The following is a 22,134-nucleotide window of genomic DNA, read 5'->3' as shown; positions in this document are numbered from 1 at the left end:
GGAGAAGACACGAGGTTGGTGGAGCCGCACCCAGTTCCAGCCGCGCCGCCGCCTCTGTGCCGCCGCAGAACAGATCGGAGACGAGGGAAAGGACCGCAAGGGGGAAAAGAGTCGCGCCGCCCAGCGCCGGCCTGCACGCCGCCAACGTCGCCGGTGTTGTCGCAATGAGAAAGAGAGCCCGCCGGACCGTCGCGAAGCTGTCCCTGCCGCCGTGCCCAGCTGCATTTGGGAGCCCTGCCGTTGCTCATGGGGTTACACCAGTTAGCTTCTGCCGCCGGAAAATGCCCCTGCTGCGTCGCCGGAGAATTTTGCCGGTAAGGGTTTTAATTGAGATTTCTGTTCTTTTGAAATCCCGGGAAGATTGTTGATACTGTGTTGTTGTACAGCTACTATTATCAGAAATTCGGGCCGCCGCCGTCACTCGAGAATTATTGGCGGAGCTGCTGCCGGGCTGCCGCCGATCCGGTTCGGAGATCGTCGCTGTTTCGGTTCAGCCTTTCTCCCTCGGTCTTGGTAAGCGTTTTGGTTCGAGGAGCCTTTTGTCGTTGTTCTGATAATTTCGGCTGAGGCATTGTAGCGTTATTTGTCACAGGGTTTATATCGATGCTTGCGTGTCGTGCTCGGAGTTCGCGGCTGCTTCGTTTCGCTAGCTCAGTAAGTAATTTATGTTTCGAAAAGCCTCGCGTTAGTATTCGGTTGTGTTTGGTTAATGAATATGAGTTTTGGTAACGTGGGGTCATTCCTGATTGTTATATGCTGCGATTAGTGTTGCTATGGTTACCGCGGGAGTAGCTTGGAGCCGAGGTTGCGGTTGTTGGTGATCCCGGTTTAAGAGAGGAGATTCCTGTGACGCGTTTGGGTTATGGATTTGCGTTTTGAGGTAGGGGCGCTTTCCAAAAACTATGTTTTATGTATTGGAATTATTACATATGGATACTGATATGAGACAATTGGTATTTGGTGATTGTATCTGCCTTGTGTGTTATTTGTTTGTCTCGAATGGTTAAGGATGCTTGTTTGGCTGAATTGTTGTGCGGCTTGTGAAATATAATGTTTTGAGGTTGATTCTTTAAAGATTTGAAATCAGAGTTTGATCCGTTGAGGATTGATTTGAATTGAGTTAATTATTTTGATAATGTGAAAAGTCGAACGCACTTTTGAATTCAGCCTGGTTTACTTTAATTGACTTGGTTTTGGACAAATGATTTGTTATTGAGCCGTTTCTTTAAAGCTTTGGAAATGAGTTAAATTGGTTGATATTGAGTTGATCTTGAAATGGTTTTCTTGAAATATGCCACTGAGGCGACTGTTGGATTTAGCTTGCTTTGAATTTATTTCTGGTTTTGAGCTGTTGAAAAGGAATGAGAAACGGTTTAGTTGGGACCCGAACCGGGTGGCAAAAGTCCAAGTTTTAGGGGAGGTGCTGCCGAAATTTCTACAAAATCCTAGTCTTGTTTAAAAAGTTATTTAAAAAGGATTGAATTTGAGAAGTTGTATTATTTGATTTATTAAGAGAATATTTATATTTTCAAGCTCAATTTATTTAATGAACTTTATGCGTTGAGTTCGGCTTATTTAGAAAGGAACTATTTTTTACCGTTTGAATCACTGAAGGAAATAATGATACTCTAATATTGATTTCAATATAAAAAGGAGCTTTTAGTGATTTCAAAGGAATCTAGACTTTTGATTGAGTAATTAAGTTTGAGGCATTTTGGAAGAGTTAGAAAAATGGGTTCCAAAAAGAAACCTGAAAGTGGTTTGATTCAAATGAACCGGTTCCTTTTCAAACGAGTTGATTTTTGGACCGGGTTGGAACTTGTGATTTTGTATGGTCGGTTTCATAATAAATTCAGTTTTATTTACTTGAACCGAGAATCCATGATTTTAAGAGTTTCAATGAATTTTAAGGAATTGATATAGGTTGACCTTCCCTAAATACTTGGGACTCCGCCGAGAAGCTTTTGTTATAAAATCCCATTGTTGGATGGATGATTTTGAATGTTTCAAAATGAATCTTTAACTTTCCATGTTTTTGGAAGTTTTGGAAAGGGAATGCCGAGAGCGGCTTTGTTTTAAAATGGGAACTCACTTTGAGTAAATTTGGCTTATGAGCCTGAGATGATTTGAGAAACGAGATTTCTAAAGCCAAGGCTGAAAAGAGTTGAAACTTGATTTCAAAGTGAAACGATTTGAGAAAAAGTTATTTATGGCTTAAATGCCGGTTTTATGAATATTGGCTGGTTTTGGATTGAACCGCGAGCCGGAATGGCTGTGTATAATATTGATTTATGGCTGATTGCCGAATGAGCTATGGGCCGTATGGCTGACTATGAATTATGAATTTAAGCCGGATGGCTGAGATGGATGTTGATCCATGACTGAGACTGAATGAATATATGCTTGAGATACCTGGGTAGTAGCAAGGGTTGTGGTTCGTCCCACTTGCTCCAGGTCAGAGACTGTGACGCCTGGGTAGTAGCGGTAGTAGTGGTGATTCCACTCGCTCCAGGTTGAGCTGTTAAACACCCGCCTGGGTAGTAGCCGCAGTAGTGGTTATTCCACTGGCTCTGGGTTGAGCGGGTAGTAGCAATGGGGTTGTAGCTCAAACCTACTTGCTCCGCGATGGGTGTTTCTGTCCATGGTTAGCTACCAGGACGTGTCGGGTTGGCTATATAACCGACAGATGATATCATCAGCCACTAGGGACAGGCATGCATCATATGCATTTATGTGACATTGTTTGGGTGTGCATATTATACTTGGTTTGCGTATGTGATTAATTGCTAACTGTTCTACTTGCAATAACTGTTTGTTTGTGCTTGCATCTTCCTATTTGTGTTTGCTACTGGGACTCTGTTGGACTGTGGTGATTGGTTGTTGTTGGATTGTTTGGGCTTAGGGCCGTGGTTGGAATGAGATGAACTGATGGTTGATTTCGGCTGTGTTTTTTGGTTTGGAATAAAATATGAAAGGCTATTTTGGTTCAGTTTAGATAAACCTTTTTGAAAGGCTTTTGATGTTTTGAAAATTGAACGGTTCCTCTTTCAGAAAAGATTTTCGACTTTACTTTTATTGTAAACCGTTGTTTTTGAAAAGAGGCATAAGACGGTTATTAATCACTGGTGCGATTATCTTCACGTATCCTATTACAGTAATTCCCAAAAACCCTCTACTGAGAACCCTTTCGAGGATGATGTTCTCACCCCCCTACATTTTTCCCCTTTCAGGATATGGGCGCAGAAGTTATGAAGAGCTTATTTATTTGTTGTTGAGATGTTCTGTATTGCTTTAGGTTATTATTTGTACCCTCGCCTTTATCTTGAGATATTCTGTAAGAGGGATAGGAATTGTATTGGTTAATGCTTGTAATATTATATATGTATATGTATATATATATATATGGATGTACTCTTTATGAGTTTTGTAAGTTGTATGGTATCTATGGATGTATGTTATCGAACGAAAGTATTCTTGGGAGTAGTAATGCGGTTTAAAGTTTCAAACAGGCTCATATTTTAGTATTAAATAATATAAGTGTCGTCGTAATGTCCGAGCTATCAGAGTAACGCAGCCGGAAGCGTGAGCTTTGGTAGTTAGGGTGTTACATTATGGTATCAGAGCAGTTCTTCTTGTAGAGCCTGAGGAATGGACTGACTATTCTTCAATTGCATACTCTGAGTGTTTGTCATGTATTAGGTCTTGTCGAATGACGAGAATTAGAGCTTTATGCATATGATGGTCTATTGATTAACGCTATTAGTGTTGCATTGCATAATTCCTTATATTAAGTTTGGTCGGCTTAATACTAGTGAATTATGTATATGAAAGTACTAATGGGTTATCATAGATGATATACGAGGTTTGAGTAAAGCGAATCGCGGGTTTTGGGAACGGTAGAAACTATTTCTCGAGGCTATTCAGTTGTGTGTCTTGAATCCTGTTCGAGTCGACCTGTTCCTTCATATCCTAACTTGAAGTTCTTGTTTGCTAACCCTCTTGAAAAGTAGTTTGATTCTTCAACTTCATTTCTCTATTCATATGCATTATTGTTTGATCTTAATTGCATATGCTTGTTTGGAATCCTTGTTGTATCTATCTTCCTCTGTTTGAGTTCTTCCTGATCCCTGTATTCTCTGGCATGACTTTGAACTGATCCTAATGCACTGTGCATTTTAACTCCTGTTTCTGAGTCTATTCTTTGAGAAATTGTTGATTCAGTTTTTCTCTTATTTGACAGTGAGCACAGCTAATTTTGAGATTTTATGAAGATTGCTGTTGAATAGATATATACTTATCTATACATGAAATTTTGAAGATTTCTCATACCGCTTAGCAACTATCTATTTTTAATATCTCGCATGTATTTTTACTGGTTTGCGGAACGGCATTTACTTTAAATACAAATTGACTTTCTAGTAATTTTACTACGGTTCCAATGCACATCTTTATTTGATTATGTATTTGGATATTTTTCAAAATTTTGGAAAGGAAAGATTTTTCACTTTTATCCCGGTTGAGTTTCATTTGATAAGCTTTACCTAACTTATTTTGTATTGAGTTTGATTTAGCATGCTATATGGTTTGTGCCATGGTTGTTCTTTTGAAAGTGTTGGACTCATAGCTTTCTTCCTATGAACAGGCTAAATTCTCTATTTAACCTTTCATCCCTATGAATGTCATACTTTACTTTATTTTTGAGTAATCTTTTACATTTTGTGAACATTACCATTGATCTTGGTTTGTCCTCTCTTGTGAATGTCATCCTTATGAGGGTCAGTTTAATTCGTTTTAAGTTAGTGCATTGTTTATTCTCTCATTATCTCTACAAGAGTTTTTAGTCAAAGATTTATCATTGAGAAATCACAAATGATTGAGTTGTCTTTTCCTATGACTTTTTCTTTTGGATCAATTGAAAGCTTGTTTGATGACTCATGCCTAGTGAATCTTGTTTGGACTACTTTGGTTTAAGATCTTTTCTAGTATGGCTTGACTCCTTTTTAGTACATCTTAAACTTCTTGAATGTTCTTCTGAGATGATGATTTCAAGAACACTTTTGGAGTCTTGTTCTGAACTTTTTAAAGAAGTTTTGAATTCTCTTTGAAGAAATTTTAAACGGAATGTGTTTTCTGTTGCTTGATTGAGATTGAAACCATTGTTCAATTTTGACGAAGTTAATTCAAAGTTGGCAAGCGCTATTTTAAATGAGGTTTTGAAAAGTTTCCTTGTTTATTGGAGACCGGTTTGTTTGTAATGCAACACTTAATTCCTTTACCAATTTATAGCAAACTTTTACCTCGGATTTTCTTTCCTAAATAGAGCTTAACTTTCTCCTTCGACCTCGCTAAGATTTTATACACGCTTGTTTGAATATGGACTTTGGAGATTTTTGAACAAGCATTTGATTACTTCCGAGTTTTTATGAACTGCTTTTGGTTAAGTTGTGCATCTAAATATCTTTCTAAAATATTTGAGGAAATATTTTAGCTCTTAGCCAAAGTTGTGTGCATTTTGTTTTTGGAACTCTACAAAATCTACTTCAACATGAACTTGTATTGAAGTAAATCCACGTTTATGCTTTTGTTACTCTCTTGAAGGATAATTGTTGCTTAACTTTTCTTTTAGACTGCGAGGTAATTTTCTTGCAAGTTTTCGATTCTTTTATGACCAATGTATTCAGAAGTGTTTTTAATCGTGCTCTTGAGTTCTGTGAGCTTTGTCTTGGGTTTGAAATATTCTCTTCTGTAAACCTCATACTTCTTCGACTCGGCTTGAGTTTGTTTCAAACTGATGCGCTGGTTTTCTTCCTATTGATCTTGTTGAATTTTTTTTATCCAAGGGTTATCTTTGAAGTTGTCAATTGATTTATTTCTAGCAAACTTCATTGCTTGAGTGTCTTTGGTTATCTGGAAATTGGATACCTTCCCTTAAACCTGAGTATTACCCTTGACAATTGTCTCTCCGTTCTAAATCTTGTGTCCTTCTGAGTAGACTCGAGGATTGTTTTGATATCACGTGCGACTTGTAGACGTAGTAACGCGATGCGTTAGTTCTTTAAGACGTGATATGTGTATACGGAAGTTGAAGCGGTAGGTGTGCAACGTTATGAATTTTGGGTGTTTCGTTCCTTGCGAACGGGCTAGCAGTTGTCTGGCTTATGATCGGATATGAGGATTGTAAAGTGCTTAATGGGGTTGGAAGGTTGAAGCTTTGAGGTTGATATGAGATTAGCGTGCGGATGTTAAGTACGTCATTTTAACTCCATCCTGTTTTATAGCCTTTGATACTTTGCCATACTATCACATGATTGACCCATGTTATCTTTTGCATTGAACCTACCTTGTAACGTTTGCTTTGCAATTACACTCCTACCCTTGCATCCTTATGCTTATGATAATCAGAGTATTTGAAAATCATATATATGATTATATTTTGAGATATTTTTGCTTCTTCTTTCAATGTGTTCAAGGGTGAACTATTATGGAATTTCTTTCATTTTGTATCAATTTTCGAGGGCGAAAATTTTTTTTAAGGTGGGTAGAATGTAAGACCCAGAACCTTTGAAAAGTCTTTTTATGATCAAGTCTCAAATTATATAGTTATTTACAGCCTTAATTTCAGAAATTATTTTATTAAGGATAATTAAGGCAAGTTTTGATTTATTGAGCTTGAGATAAGTTATGATTATTACCCAATTTTACAATTATTGGATTATTTTCTATATTTAAGGTATAAGGCTGGTAGTTACGAAATAATAAGGATTTTATATGATTTGGACTAGATAAGTAATATTTTAAATATTAGTACTGCTACTTTGAAAAAATAAAGGGGGTTTAATTATATTATTTCTAATTATTTTGATTTGCGCATTTTATTGAAAATAATTTGTGAAATTGATGAGCAAATAGTATTTTCTATGTACAAATAGTGTTGAATTTAATTTGGGTTTCAATTACTACATTATTCCCAATTTTATTTGAGATTACCGAAATGCCCCTAACCCTAATTTTTGAAAATGAAACCCTAACCCTGAAACCCTAACCGGTGACCCGGTTACCTTCTCCCCCAACCCAGCGGCAGCAACACAAATGCTCCCCCTTTTTCCTCAAACCAATACACAGAGACAGTAGCAAAAACGGAGAAGGAGTGGAGAAGAGAGGAGGGGCGATGGTGGTTGGCCTCACTACCGCCGCCGCCCGGCTCCCTAACTATACAGCAGCAGCCGCCACCATTCTCTTCATGCTGCGCAGCCAACAGCCTCTCCTTCATCCTCTTTGCTGCGCAGCCTTGTGATGAACACACACACACCCACTGCTCTTGAGAAGAAACGAAGAAAAGCAAGCGAAGGGATCCAAGAAGAGCGAGATCGAAATCGGAAGGGAAGGGGGCCGCATCTCACGGCGTGCAGTCGCGTCGCCCTCACCGCGTCGTGCCGCCGCACCGTGTCCTCGCCGTCGAGCTCATTCCATCAGTGTCACGCCGCCGGGCCTCCTCGTCGATCTGCCTGTCGCCGTTTGGGGGCGAGCCACGGACGACTCTGAGGGAGAAGACACGAGGTTGGTGGAGCCGCACCCAGTTCCAGCCGCGCCACCGCCTCTGTGCCGCCGCAGAACAGATCGGAGACGAGGGAAAGGACCACAAGGGGGGAAAGAGTCGCGCCGCCCAGCGCCGGCCTGCACGCCGCCAACGTCGCCGGTGTTGTCGCAATGAGAAAGAGAGCCCGCCGGACCGTCGCGGAGCTGTCCCTGCCACCGTGCCCAGCTGCATTTGGGAGCCCTGCCGTTGCTCATGGGGTTACGCCAGTTAGCTTCTGCCGCCGGAAAATGCCCCTGCTGCGTCGCCGGAGAATTTTGCTGGTAAGGGTTTTAATTGAGATTTCTGTTCTTTTGAAATCCCGGGAAGATTGTTGATACTGTGTTGTTGTACAGCTACTATTATCAGAAATTCGGGCCGCCGCCGTCACTCGAGAATTATTGGCGGAGCTGCTGCCGGGCTGCCGCCGATCCGGTTCGGAGATCGTCGCTGTTTCGGTTCAGCCTTTCTCCCTCGGTCTTGGTAAGCGTTTTGGTTCGAGGAGCCTTTTGTCGTTGTTCTGATAATTTCGGCTGAGGCATTGTAGCGTTATTTGTCACAGGGTTTATATCGATGCTTGCGTGTCGTGCTCGGAGTTCGCGGCTGCTTCGTTTCGCTAGCTCAGTAAGTAATTTATGTTTCGAAAAGCCTCGCGTTAGTATTCGGTTGTGTTTGGTTAATGAATATGAGTTTTGGTAACGTGGGGTCATTCCTGATTGTTATATGCTGCGATTAGTGTTGCTATGGTTACCGCGGGAGTAGCTTGGAGCCGAGGTTGCGGTTGTTGGTGATCCCGGTTTAAGAGAGGAGATTCCTGTGACGCGTTTGGGTTATGGATTTGCGTTTTGAGGTAGGGGCGCTTTCCAAAAACTATGTTTTATGTATTGGAATTATTACATATGGATACTGATATGAGACAATTGGTATTTGGTGATTGTATCTGCCTTGTGTGTTATTTGTTTGTCTCGAATGGTTAAGGATGCTTGTTTGGCTGAATTGTTGTGCGGCTTGTGAAATATAATGTTTTGAGGTTGATTCTTTAAAGATTTGAAATCAGAGTTTGATCCGTTGAGGATTGATTTGAATTGAGTTAATTATTTTGATAATGTGAAAAGTCGAACGCACTTTTGAATTCAGCCTGGTTTACTTTAATTGACTTGGTTTTGGACAAATGATTTGTTATTGAGCCGTTTCTTTAAAGCTTTGGAAATGAGTTAAATTGGTTGATATTGAGTTGATCTTGAAATGGTTTTCTTGAAATATGCCACTGAGGCGACTGTTGGATTTAGCTTGCTTTGAATTTATTTCTGGTTTTGAGCTGTTGAAAAGGAATGAGAAACGGTTTAGTTGGGACCCGAACCGGGTGGCAAAAGTCCAAGTTTTAGGGGAGGTGCTGCCGAAATTTCTACAAAATCCTAGTCTTGTTTAAAAAGTTATTTAAAAAGGATTGAATTTGAGAAGTTGTATTATTTGATTTATTAAGAGAATATTTATATTTTCAAGCTCAATTTATTTAATGAACTTTATGCGTTGAGTTCGGCTTATTTAGAAAGGAACTATTTTTTACCGTTTGAATCACTGAAGGAAATAATGATACTCTAATATTGATTTCAATATAAAAAGGAGCTTTTAGTGATTTCAAAGGAATCTAGACTTTTGATTGAGTAATTAAGTTTGAGGCATTTTGGAAGAGTTAGAAAAATGGGTTCCAAAAAGAAACCTGAAAGTGGTTTGATTCAAATGAACCGGTTCCTTTTCAAACGAGTTGATTTTTGGACCGGGTTGGAACTTGTGATTTTGTATGGTCGGTTTCATAATAAATTCAGTTTTATTTACTTGAACCGAGAATCCATGATTTTAAGAGTTTCAATGAATTTTAAGGAATTGATATAGGTTGACCTTCCCTAAATACTTGGGACTCCGCCGAGAAGCTTTTGTTATAAAATCCCATTGTTGGATGGATGATTTTGAATGTTTCAAAATGAATCTTTAACTTTCCATATTTTTGGAAGTTTTGGAAAGGGAATGCCGAGAGCGGCTTTGTTTTAAAATGGGAACTCACTTTGAGTAAATTTGGCTTATGAGCCTGAGATGATTTGAGAAACGAGATTTCTAAAGCCAAGGCTGAAAAGAGTTGAAACTTGATTTCAAAGTGAAACGATTTGAGAAAAAGTTATTTATGGCTTAAATGCCGGTTTTATGAATATTGGCTGGTTTTGGATTGAACCGCGAGCCGGAATGGCTGTGTATAATATTGATTTATGGCTGATTGCCGAATGAGCTATGGGCCGTATGGCTGACTATGAATTATGAATTTAAGCCGGATGGCTGAGATGGATGTTGATCCATGACTGAGACTGAATGAATATATGCTTGAGATACCTGGGTAGTAGCAAGGGTTGTGGTTCGTCCCACTTGCTCCAGGTCAGAGACTGTGACGCCTGGGTAGTAGCGGTAGTAGTGGTGATTCCACTCGCTCCAGGTTGAGCTGTTAAACACCCGCCTGGGTAGTAGCCGCAGTAGTGGTTATTCCACTGGCTCTGGGTTGAGCGGGTAGTAGCAATGGGGTTGTAGCTCAAACCTACTTGCTCCGCGATGGGTGTTTCTGTCCATGGTTAGCTACCAGGACGTGTCGGGTTGGCTATATAACCGACAGATGATATCATCAGCCACTAGGGACAGGCATGCATCATATGCATTTATGTGACATTGTTTGGGTGTGCATATTATACTTGGTTTGCGTATGTGATTAATTGCTAACTGTTCTACTTGCAATAACTGTTTGTTTGTGCTTGCATCTTCCTATTTGTGTTTGCTACTGGGACTCTGTTGGACTGTGGTGATTGGTTGTTGTTGGATTGTTTGGGCTTAGGGCCGTGGTTGGAATGAGATGAACTGATGGTTGATTTCGGCTGTGTTTTTTGGTTTGGAATAAAATATGAAAGGCTATTTTGGTTCAGTTTAGATAAACCTTTTTGAAAGGCTTTTGATGTTTTGAAAATTGAACGGTTCCTCTTTCAGAAAAGATTTTCGACTTTACTTTTATTGTAAACCGTTGTTTTTGAAAAGAGGCATAAGACGGTTATTAATCACTGGTGCGATTATCTTCACGTATCCTATTACAGTAATTCCCAAAAACCCTCTACTGAGAACCCTTTCGAGGATGATGTTCTCACCCCCCTACATTTTTCCCCTTTCAGGATATGGGCGCAGAAGTTATGAAGAGCTTATTTATTTGTTGTTGAGATGTTCTGTATTGCTTTAGGTTATTATTTGTACCCTCGCCTTTATCTTGAGATATTCTGTAAGAGGGATAGGAATTGTATTGGTTAATGCTTGTAATATTATATATGTATATATATATATATATATATATATATGGATGTACTCTTTATGAGTTTTGTAAGTTGTATGGTATCTATGGATGTATGTTATCGAACGAAAGTATTCTTGGGAGTAGTAATGCGGTTTAAAGTTTCAAACAGGCTCATAATTTAGTATTAAATAATATAAGTGTCGTCGTAATGTCCGAGCTATCAGAGTAACGCAGCCGGAAGCGTGAGCTTTGGTAGTTAGGGTGTTACATTAATGGCTACACTTTGTCTTTTCTTGCAGTTTTTTTGTTTGTAAATAATGAAAAAAATAAATGAATGAGAATGAAAAACATATAAAAATGTTATATTAAATTTAAGAAATTTTTGGCAATTAGTATAAGAGATTAAGAAATGAAGAGTAGTAAGAGTCTTAATATGTATAAGTTGTAGAATTTGAATATTTGTAACTGAAATTTTTTATAATTATTATTATTATGACACTTTTAATGTATGTTTATTGCATTTAATTAGTACTTGATGTTTCAATTGAATAATAAATTAATAATAGATAAGAGTTTTTTGTTTTAATTTTTTTAAAACATTTTACTAAATAGTGATTAGTTGATTTTCATCTAGCAATTTTGGGTATTAACTCTTCCGGTCTGTCATTACCACTGCAAATCCTTCTACAACAAAGAGAATAAGACATGGTTACTGCACATGTGGAATAACAATTTGAAAAAGAGGAACACGTAAATATAAATTGTGGAAGAAGTACTCCACATGTAAAATAATAATTTATAATTTGATGATGAAATATTGCAATCGATAGTATATAGGGAGCAATAATTTTAAATGCACATTAATTTTGGTTGTGAGTGTTGGACAGAACCGTTTACAAAAGAGGAATACATAAACTTGTGCTACTTGCAATGAGTTCACAATTAAAATGTTATTATTTATAACAAATAAATAGGGCTATTGAAAATGATATTGAACAATGAAAAGAGTAAACGACAAAGTTAAAAATCTTTAGGAAGATACCTAAGACAAATTTCCTACGTTGGCGGCGCCGAATGGTGACGTTGGTCTGAGACCCAGAATCGAGCTCTGCCAGGAAAATCGCAAGAGGAGGAATAGAGTTTGCCCCGATTTCTACAATTTATGCAATGCGGCTCCGCCGGAGATGGACATCACGATGTACAATAATGGCTCATGGGACCGGAAGAGGATGGAGGAAATAAGATGGGACCAGAAGAGGATGGAGGAAATAGGATCTTGGTGCGGAGAGGTGCTAAGAGGGTGAGGGTTTGAGAAAGGTAATAAGCTCTTTGATTTTGAGAGCTTTTTGTTGGGGTAAATGTTAATTTGTGTTTTTGTTGTTTTAGAAATAAGGATTGATTTGGAAAAAGTTAATTTGTTGGTTTTTATTGTGTTTTTTAGTTGTTTTTTGTGTTTTTTTTTATGTGAAAATAAAAGTTGATTTGACAAGATTTGAGTGGTGGATTCTAAAATTTTGCCAAGTAAGCGTTGGTGCTGACATGGCATTAGTAGAAGAAGAGAAATAACTTAGAAGTAATGTGGGTAAACCTATATACCTACTTTTATATATTAAAAATAGATTGTACAGCAAGTATATTGGCTCCCTATACTTATTCTAATAATTATTAAATACATTAAAAGTATATTTTCTAATATATAAATCTACGCTAACAATATTCGAGTTTTTTAATTTTGATATGGAGGTTGCGATCGTGTATAACAGGGTTATGGGGGTTCTGGGTGTATCACCGAGCTGTGATGGCTGCTGAACTGAAATCGGATAGACCGAATTGTGGCAGGAAATCGGACGGTCCGATTTAAGTAATCGGACGGTAAGTAATCGGTGGGTCTGATTTCAAGCTATCAGGAACCACGTGGCGAGCATGCACAGCAGTCCCGCGTTGATGAGGTTCCAATTAAGCGAGTCCCACTTTTCCTTTCACTTTCACTCTCATTTCTCTCTCTCTTTGTTCTCCAACCCCATCATCTCTTTCTCTCTCTGTTCTCCAACCCCACCACCATTGTTGGACCACCGAAAACACACAGAAAAATTGAAAACAATGCCAAAACGAAGAAAGATCAAAGACGTAAATCAACCAGAGCTTCATATTGTTAATTATCTTAGACATCCTAGTTTAGTTATGTAAGTTTATATTTTTTAATATTTTGATTTAATAAATAAATAATAATAGTGATAAAATTTTATTATTTTTAATAGCAATATATATTATTATGACACTAAGTAGAAATTAATCATATATATATGTGTGTGAGAGAGAGATATGGTTACTATTAGATGTTAGGTGTTAGACATAAATATTAAAGTAGAGTTAATTAGTTAGTGTTTATCCTTTTAAAACCTGTACGAACAGTTAATAATATGTATGTAATGTTAGATTTTTTATTTGATTTGGGTTTAGATTCATGATTATTATTGATTAATATGTTCTGAATGAAGTGAATCAATGAATAAATGAGATCTGTAAATAAATTTAAAATTTTTTATTATTATTATTATTATTATTATTATTATTATTATTATTATTATTATTATTATTATTATTATTATTATTATTATTATTATTATCGGTAGAGAGTTATTAGTATTATTAGTGTTATTATCCGTGGAGAATTGTAATTAATTATTATTATTATTAATATTATTAATAATATTATTATTAATATTATCATTGTCGGTAGATAATGGTAATTATTATTATTATTGTTATTGTTATTATTATTATTATTATAGTTATTAATAATTGAGTTTAACATAATTTAGTATAATTTAGACAAATAATTAGGCATATTTATTATGTATGTTTACAATGTATGTATGTTAGATAGGCAACTTCAGCTAGTTAGTTATAATAATGGTCTTGTAAGAAAAATTATATTATTGTTAAGATAGTTATGTTACACTGGTACTTATAAAGGAAATGTAATCTTGTAGGGTTTTACGGATGTTGATATGCGATCACTTGAAGTCTCCCCCTCCATTATGGCAAATGCAACAGGCACGATGTTGTTATTACCATCTTGTGAGACTGCAACCAACAAACAACCCTTGTATTTACCATACAAATGAGTTCCGTCCACCTGTACTACTGGCTTGCAATGTCTGAAGGCCCTAATACAAGGATAATAACTCCAAAAGACTCTATGTAGTACACGGATATCAGGAACCAAGTCATCCCCCTGGTACGCAGGCATTGTTTCAAAGTGAACCACTGCTGACGGCTCCTTGTGACACATGGCCTCAAACCATATGGGCAAAGCTTCATACGATGCCTCCCAACCTCCGAAAATTGACTCAACCGCCTTCTACTTTGCTAACCAAGCTTTCCGATAGCTGATGGTGTAGTTAAACTTCGACTGAACTTCTGCAATGACTGATTTCACCTTCAAAGATGGGTCAACCTCTACCAACGGCTTAATTGCTTCTGCAACTGTCTTAGAATCCAGTTTCGAATGATCTTGAGAAATTGTCGACCTGGTACAAGTGTGAGTACCATTGTACCTCCTTATCTCCCAACAGTACTTCTTCTGCATTTTCGTAACCTTGATCAGCCAATCACAACCTTTGCCATATTGTGTACATTTAGCATAGAATGTCGTCAGTTCCGACTCATAAACCCAATAGTCTATACCTCTACGGATGGTATAGTCTTTCATTGCCTTGATTACTTCCTCCCTTGAACTGAATTCCATCCCCACCGTAAATTCACCGTCGGCCACAACAGGAAGCTCTGCCACAATCACATCGCAAAATATATCATTATAATAGTCTTTACATTCACTATTCTATCTACATAAGAACTAGTAAATATAACTCACAATAAAGAACTATTAATTAATAAAGTAATCAAATGGTATGGTCATAAACGACATACCTGCATTCATATACTGCGAAAATTCCGGTGCATTCATCGCTTCCAAGTCCAACGACAGCATGAAAGAATGCTCTTGAAACGGCACTGAGTTTGCTAATGCATTAGCAACCTCCGCCACATCTGCGTTCATGGTGCCATCAGCTCCATCTTCGTCTTCGCCTGGACCAATGATCTCATAGTTACTTTCAAAATCCTCCTCGCTGTCACTATCATAATCTTTCAATTCAATATGTCGGTCCGCTTGAGATTGCTCGAACTCAATATACAACTTGATGCACGATATTCGGTGGCGATTCTCCATATACATTGAAAATATTTCCTGCATACTCTCTTCATCTGTCACGTATTTGGTCTGAAAATAAACGAACCCACCAAACACAGGTAAAGGATACCTGTACAAAATACACGATATTCTTCTACATCTTTCTGAGTGTATCTTCTCACAAATCACACCTTTCAATTCATCCAGTGACAACGTAAATGGAATAACAGCATCTAATAGATTTTCACATATAAATTGAACTCCTTCATATGTTTCTAATAAAATCTGTCCATAACAATAAATTTTTAATACAACTCTATCATCCATAATACTATACTACTTTAAACACTTTCAGTCTCGATAAAATCTAATCTACAGAAATAAAGAAGGATGAGAGAAGAGGAAGAACATCACCTAAATGCAGAGACTCACGGACTAAAGAAGAAGAAGAAATGGGGGGTTCTGGGTACAACCTTGGTTTATGTACGCATGACTCACCAAATCGGACGGTCCGACCGGGTGCTCAACGCTCACAATTTTCCACGCATCAAAAATCGCTGCCTCCGATTACATTGCATCCAATTTTCTTCCGGCAACAAATCGATGGGTCCGATCACGGTGCCACTGGATTAAAAAAAATTTTGATCCACAAATCCCTGGGACCGATTTGTGTCCATTGGATTCAAATAAATTAAGCCAGCATCAAATCGGTCCATCCGATTACATATGCACACCCAGCCAACAACACAAATCGGACCGTCCAATTTGTTTTCCTTTTCCACAGCAGTAAATCGGACGGTCCAATTTCATCCCCCACCAAACTCCAACTTTACGCCGTCATAGCCCTGTAAATCGACTAAATCTCCATTTTGGTCCCTGAGATTCATGCGATTACCTATTTTGGTCCCTGAAATTTAAAATTACCTATACTGGTCCTTCAGATTCAAGTTTAGGCACCAATGTGGTCCCTTGACTTTTACGGTGATGACTAAGCAAACAGAGTGCTCAGATGACACCCTTCCTGCCACATTGGATGATGGGTAAACGACGTCATTTATCCTTGGCACCCAAACAAGTCAGAAATGTCGTCGTTTTGTATATGAAGGGAGAAGAAATGATGGAAACCCAAAATAAAGTATTCGTCTTCTTCTCTACCTCTACTATTCTTCATTTCTAACTTGTTTGGATGCCAAAGATAAACGATGTCGTTTACTTATCATCCAGCGTGGCAGGGAGTGTGCAATCTCAACACTTCGTTTGCTTAGTCATCGTCGGAAAGAATTGAGGGACTATATTGGTGCCCGGACTTGAATCTGGATGACCAACATAGATAATTTTAAATTTCAGGGACCAAAATGAGTAATCGCGTGAATCTCAGGGACCAAAATAGGGATTTAGTCCGACGCAGGATTACTCACGCTTGGAAATCATATCGAAAAAAGAGAGCCACAATATTCACTAACTAAATCCAATAATATATTTTTAATTACAATATGTTAACTATTATTTAATCATCATCATCACCTACTCAAGATTCTATGGAGCAACAAAAACCGCAACAAACACAAAGATTGCAAATTTACCCAAATTCAAACAATGGGGTCACGCCTTTTTGGAGAGGTACTCTTTCTTATAATGCTCTTGCTTGCAAACTTTCTGCACAAAAAAGCTTTTTTTTAGGGATTTTGTTTATTGGGTTCTACTTTGCAAAGAAGTATGAAAGAGAAGCCAAGAGGTATTGGGATGTCTTCTACAAGTGCCACAAGGACAAGGTAAAGGGTTGTTTGCTTATTATGTTTTATTTAATTGATACTTGGTGAAATATTCTTTTTTAATTAGTATTAATTATAAGTATCTTTTGCCATTGGTTTCATTGTTTTGGGAATTTGGATTTGCAAAGTGAATGAAGATAAGTTGACATTTCTAATAATAAAATAAAATAAAATAAAAAGATGAGATTTTTGTAGTTTACTGGTGAAAATGATATACTGAATTGGATTCGCAGTAATACCTAAAGACTAGACTAGTCTATTCTATACTCTGTTAATGCAAATGTCTTATTACTTCATTTTGTATTTGGTTTCCTCTTGTCTGTGGTGTCTATTGACTATTGCTGTAACTGGATGATCACTCTTCCAAGTTTTCCACCCATTATCTGTGTTTCATGTTCAAGGCATTTGCTATAAGTAGTTTTGCTGTAGTGATGATTCAATTTTTTTTACAGTTTTTTAAGGATAGGCACTACTTGGATAAGGAATAGGGAGATTACTTTTCGGTGAGTGAGGAAATAATATCTTCAATTTTGATTTGGTTTATTTTCTTTTTAACTTTGATGCTTGCAGCACTGACAATTTAAGCAATTTTTTGCATGAAAATCATTTTTAGGGAGAAGGAAAAAAAGTGATTTTGGAGGTATATTACTTTCATTTTCTTTTTTCTTGGTGTTTATGAATGGAATTCATTTTTTGTCAAAATCCTGTTTAGTAGTTCTTTGTATTAGTAAGTTGCTTAATAGTCAAAGCTATTTACCAAACAGGTTGGTTGTGGAGCCGAAAATACTATATTTCCAGTGATAGCATCTTATCCAGATGCTTTTGTTTATGCATGTGATTTCTCGCCACGGGCTATTGAGTTAGTTAAGGTCAGACATCTTCGTTTTGTAAACTTCCTCTCCATTGTAACAATTTTGCTGTCTGCTTCTTGATTCGTTCCTGATCTGTTGGTATAAAAAAATGTATGGTAATCGGTAATTTAGAGTGGCAAATAGATGGATCATGAATGTTGGATTGGACCATAGAAGATCAATAAAAAAAACCATTATATCATTTTGATTTGTTACAAAATTGTTAAAACATCCAACAATATTAAATAGTATTAAACTGAATTCACTGGGTAAATAGTGTTAAACTAAATTCAGATATAGATGGTTTTGATGGATGATAGAGTAATGGACGGTGGACCTAATTGCCACCTCTTCTGATATGATTCATTATGCCCGAAAATGTAAATCCACATCCATACCTAGTATTGGAGCATTGGTCTAAACCGTGTTTGACATGAACACCTCCAGGTTAGCAGTATGTAGTTCCCCTTTCGTAACCTCAATGTCTATTGCTCAGTGATCCGCTAACTCAATCCAATTACCTGTAAGACTTCGGAATTCATATTTCTATTATGGAAAAAGAGTGCATTAACTGCATTTGATATATGTTGATCAAGAACAAATTTGTATCACCTAAGCTTCTCTCATTTATAAAAAAATAAAATAAAATAAAAGGAGAAATATTGCTTATTTTACAGTATTCCAAATCCAACGGAAGCAAAGTTGTTACATTTATTTATGTAATTATATTTTTGTTTGTAATTGTAGACGCATGAAGACTTCAAGGAGTCCTGTGTTAGAGCTTTTGTCTCTGATTTGACAGTTGATGATTTGTGCAAAGAAATTCTTCCATCTTCGGTTGATATTGTTACCATGGTACTTACATTGTGTATTGTAGAATGATTATGGGATCACATTTGCATTTCTTAGATACTATCTGTCAATTTTTTGGCTTCATTTCACAAGTTTTGTGCTCTTGTTATTGAGAACTATATGTAGATCACTTGTTTAAGTATCTGACTTGGTAAACAGATATTTATGTTATCAGCAGTGTCCCCGGAAAAGATGCCTCTAGTATTGCAAAATGTTAGAAAAATTATCAAGGTAAGAAACTTTAGTATTCAATAATTGGATATACATTTTCATAAAACTTGCTAGAAAACTTGTTCACAGTTCATTTCAAATGTGTTGAAATTCATACCTTTCTCCATTTGCAGCCAAATGGATATGTGCTGTTCCGAGATTATGCCACGGAAGATCTTGCCCAGGTTGATTTTTGTTACCATATAATATCCTAAAGAATAGACTAGTGCTCAATTTTTTGTCCAGATAATTTTCCTTCTGATATTGATTTCTGTTTAATAATTGTATGAATCGAAATTTACTTCTTTTTCTGGTTCATATCAAAGTGAATAAAAATAAAACATTGCTACTTTTAGGTTTGATAACTATGCCAAGGTGGCTAGAGTAGGATGGATAGAGGTTTGGTTGATACGGTTCGGATGGTTTACAGTATAGTATAAGAGAAAAGGAAAAGTTACGAACTATAGTGTGTTGTTCGGGGAATTGTTTAATTCCAAATTTTGATTGACTATTTCTTTTTGTTTGAGCTATGATGATTCATGTGATACATATTTTCTGTTCTATAGGAAAGATTTTCAGGGAAGGATCAAAAGTTTAGTGACAACTTTTATGTCAGAGGTGATGGCACTGTAAGGTTTCAGTTCTGGCAATGTTATCTTACAACTTTGATCATCCAAATTTCTTATTTCCTAATGTAATGCTTTATTTTCTATCCAGCGTGCTTACTACTTTTCGAACGAGTTCTTGACGAATTTATTCAGAGAAAATGGTTTTGTTGTTGACAAGCACTACAAGATTAATATCTATTTGAAGGAGTATTTTAGTGAAGGTTTTTATTGTCCCCAAGATTTCAGTTTTCTCTCTCAGGACAATCATGCAACGTTACCTTAGTATTGTATATAAGAGTTATAATCTTACTTCAGTTATGATATTCATTTCTTCCCACTTTTTATCCACTTCCTAAAAGTGAAAAAGCGATTTGCTTTTCTTTCGCTCTTCTCTTGACTGTAATAACCCTTTATAGTTCTCCTATCGTGTTTGGTGGTTTCAGGCGTTGGGTCCAAGCTGTATTCCGGTTTACAGAGGATTTGAACTCTTCTTCTAGTAACGAAGCTGAGGGAAATCGTTCTGGTAGTTCTGAAGCGAAGCAAAATAGTTCGAATGGTAGTTTAAATGACTCTGCAATTGACTTGTCTGAAGGTGTGGCATTTGACATGTTTGGAGCCTTACCTTCCAGCGACTGAGGTAACAAATTTTCGCCTTTGATTGATTCTTTTTAGTTTTTAGTTCTACCATAAAATTATCATATTTGAAGTCATGATTTTTTTAATAAATAATTTGATGTATACTATCCGAGGCTGCTTCTAAAAGACGTTTCCATAAATTTTGAATGTCTGATGGCAATTTTGAATGCTAATTTACCTCCTTGAATTTTCCTTTTAGATTATTGAGATCAAACTTAGAGGTTGGAATTTCAAGATTAGAGTACTTTTAAAACAGTACCAGCATACCTGCAAATCGACGGGCTTAATGCTGTGGGAATCGGCTCGATTGATGGCTTCTGTCCTCGCCGAAAAACCCTGATATCGTTGCAGGGAAAAGGGTCTTGGAGTTGGGAAGTGGCTGTGGGGGAATCTGTTCTATGATTGCTGCTAAACATGCCGACCTAGTTGCTGCTACCGATGGGAATGCTCTTGCCCTCGATCTCCTCGCCAAAAATGTCTCATCGAATCTTGAGCCTCCATTGCTAACCAAACTAATTACAAAGAAACTGGAATGGGGAAACAATGATCACATAGAAGCCATAAAAGAAGGGAATAAAATAGGGTTTGATGTCATCATTGGCACAGATGTTACATACATTCCTGAAGCTATATTGCCTTTGTTTGCGAGCGCCAGAGAACTAATTACTTCTGGCGCAAGCAACAAGCATGGTAATGTGCTTGCTCTGATTCTATGCCATATATTTCGTCGCGTAGATGAACCGTCCTTGCTTTCGGCTGCATCACAATTCGGGTTTAGATTAGTAGACAAGTGGTCGGCCGGAGTTCCAAACAAATCGTCTCAAGGCATTATAAGCAAATGGTTTTCAGATAACAGTTTAATGAACGATCTTCCTAGTACAGCACTAAACATATTGCTTTTCAGATTGGAGTGAAATGAGCTTGAATTGGAGTTGGTTTCTTCTTGATTCTTGCTTCATTACAATACAAAATGAGATAAGTATCATGCAATTTGCAAAGTTAGATTCATTTTTAAGTACTTAAAAACAATTTGGTGCTTAATTATGTTTCAAATTTGATTCTTTTGTATGTTTTAAATTTAGATATTGATGGGGTATTTTGGAGCATTGTCCTGTGTATGTTGATTTGTTTTTGTTTTGTTTGTCTTTTTTTAAAGTTCATTTTTATGTTCCCCACTTAGGGGGGGATTTTTTTTTTTTTTAATTTATAATATGAACATTTTTGTACGGAGAAAGCACGGTTATTACTTTTTTTGGGGGGTTTTCTTTTTTGTTTTAATTAATTTTTTCAAATGAATCATCTGCCAAAGTAGCACCAATAAGCCTGAGAGGCTGAGAGCATATATTTATATAAGTTATCTCTGTGAATATAATGGAGGGTTACTTGTGAATTGTGATCAAAGATTTATTCTCTTTAGAGTTGAGAGATCTTTTTTTTCAAAAGAATTAGTCATTGTTATTACTTATTAACAATAAATATTATAAGAGTTTAATTTTGATACACTGATAATGTAAAAAATTTTACATAGTTATTCAATTAAATTTATATATTTAAATAATTTTTTAAATAATTTAAAAATTAATTACTTTTGTTGATGTCAGAATATGAGAATATACTATTTGTTCTTTGTGTAATACTTTTTTATACTTACTGTGTATAAAAATTAGATTCATATTATAAACAACCAAAGAACATTTTGCAGACTAATGCATGCCTATGTGGGAATTGCAAGTTAATTTAGACTCTAATAAGTTTCAAGGAATTGAGTCTTTTCTTTCTTTCTCTTAATATCTAATAAACTTGAAATGTAATTTTCTTTAAACCCTAGTATGGCATGACTTATATATGTGATATTTTTACTTATAGGAACTTTGTACATTTTAATTGTTATGCATTAATGGCGTAAGAGTTTTGTAATATAATATAATCTAGTATTTGTGTATAAATGATTTAGTAGCAAATTTAAATACCTTTTATATATAACAATATATATACTTTTAATACTAATATTGCATGCAACCTAAATTTATCCCGTATGCCAACAAAAAGTTGACAAATAAGTTAGAATTTGTAATAAATTCTATAAAAAAAAATGATAAATATTACATATTCCAGAAGGAA

At 36.5% G+C, this 22,134-nt stretch overlaps 1 protein-coding gene, 1 long non-coding RNA gene and 1 pseudogene across 3 annotated transcripts; all 3 read left to right on the top strand.

The window, feature by feature from the left end:
- Positions 1 to 375: 375 nt before the first annotated feature.
- Positions 376 to 3,434, top strand: LOC112783820 (uncharacterized). The gene is made up of 4 exons (XR_003193611.3): positions 376 to 513; positions 593 to 654; positions 767 to 880; positions 3,231 to 3,434. It is a non-coding gene; the product is annotated as an uncharacterized lncRNA (long non-coding RNA).
- Positions 3,435 to 7,520: 4,086 nt separating this feature from the next.
- Positions 7,521 to 14,006, top strand: LOC140182869 (uncharacterized). 2 transcript variants are annotated; one of them, XM_072230505.1, is made up of 5 exons: positions 7,521 to 7,857; positions 7,930 to 8,056; positions 8,136 to 8,197; positions 8,310 to 8,423; positions 13,883 to 14,006. In XM_072230505.1, exons 1-4 carry the CDS (start codon positions 7,708 to 7,710, stop codon positions 8,373 to 8,375), a joined length of 405 nt encoding a protein of 134 aa, XP_072086606.1. In that variant the 5' UTR covers positions 7,521 to 7,707; the 3' UTR covers positions 8,376 to 8,423; positions 13,883 to 14,006. The 2 variants fall into 2 exon arrangements, with proteins under 2 accessions (XP_072086606.1, XP_072086605.1); XM_072230504.1 differs by lacking the exon at positions 13,883 to 14,006 and adding an exon at positions 10,774 to 10,926.
- A 2,497-nt stretch (positions 14,007 to 16,503) lies between these two features.
- On the top strand, positions 16,504 to 21,119 carry LOC112785553 (uncharacterized; annotated as a pseudogene).
- Positions 21,120 to 22,134: the final 1,015 nt, after the last annotated feature.

This window comes from Arachis hypogaea, chromosome 20 (assembly GCF_003086295.3).
Source record: "Arachis hypogaea cultivar Tifrunner chromosome 20, arahy.Tifrunner.gnm2.J5K5, whole genome shotgun sequence".
In the NCBI taxonomy this organism is placed as follows: Eukaryota; Viridiplantae; Streptophyta; class Magnoliopsida; order Fabales; family Fabaceae; genus Arachis; species Arachis hypogaea.
This window is presented reverse-complemented; position numbering and strand designations above follow the sequence as displayed.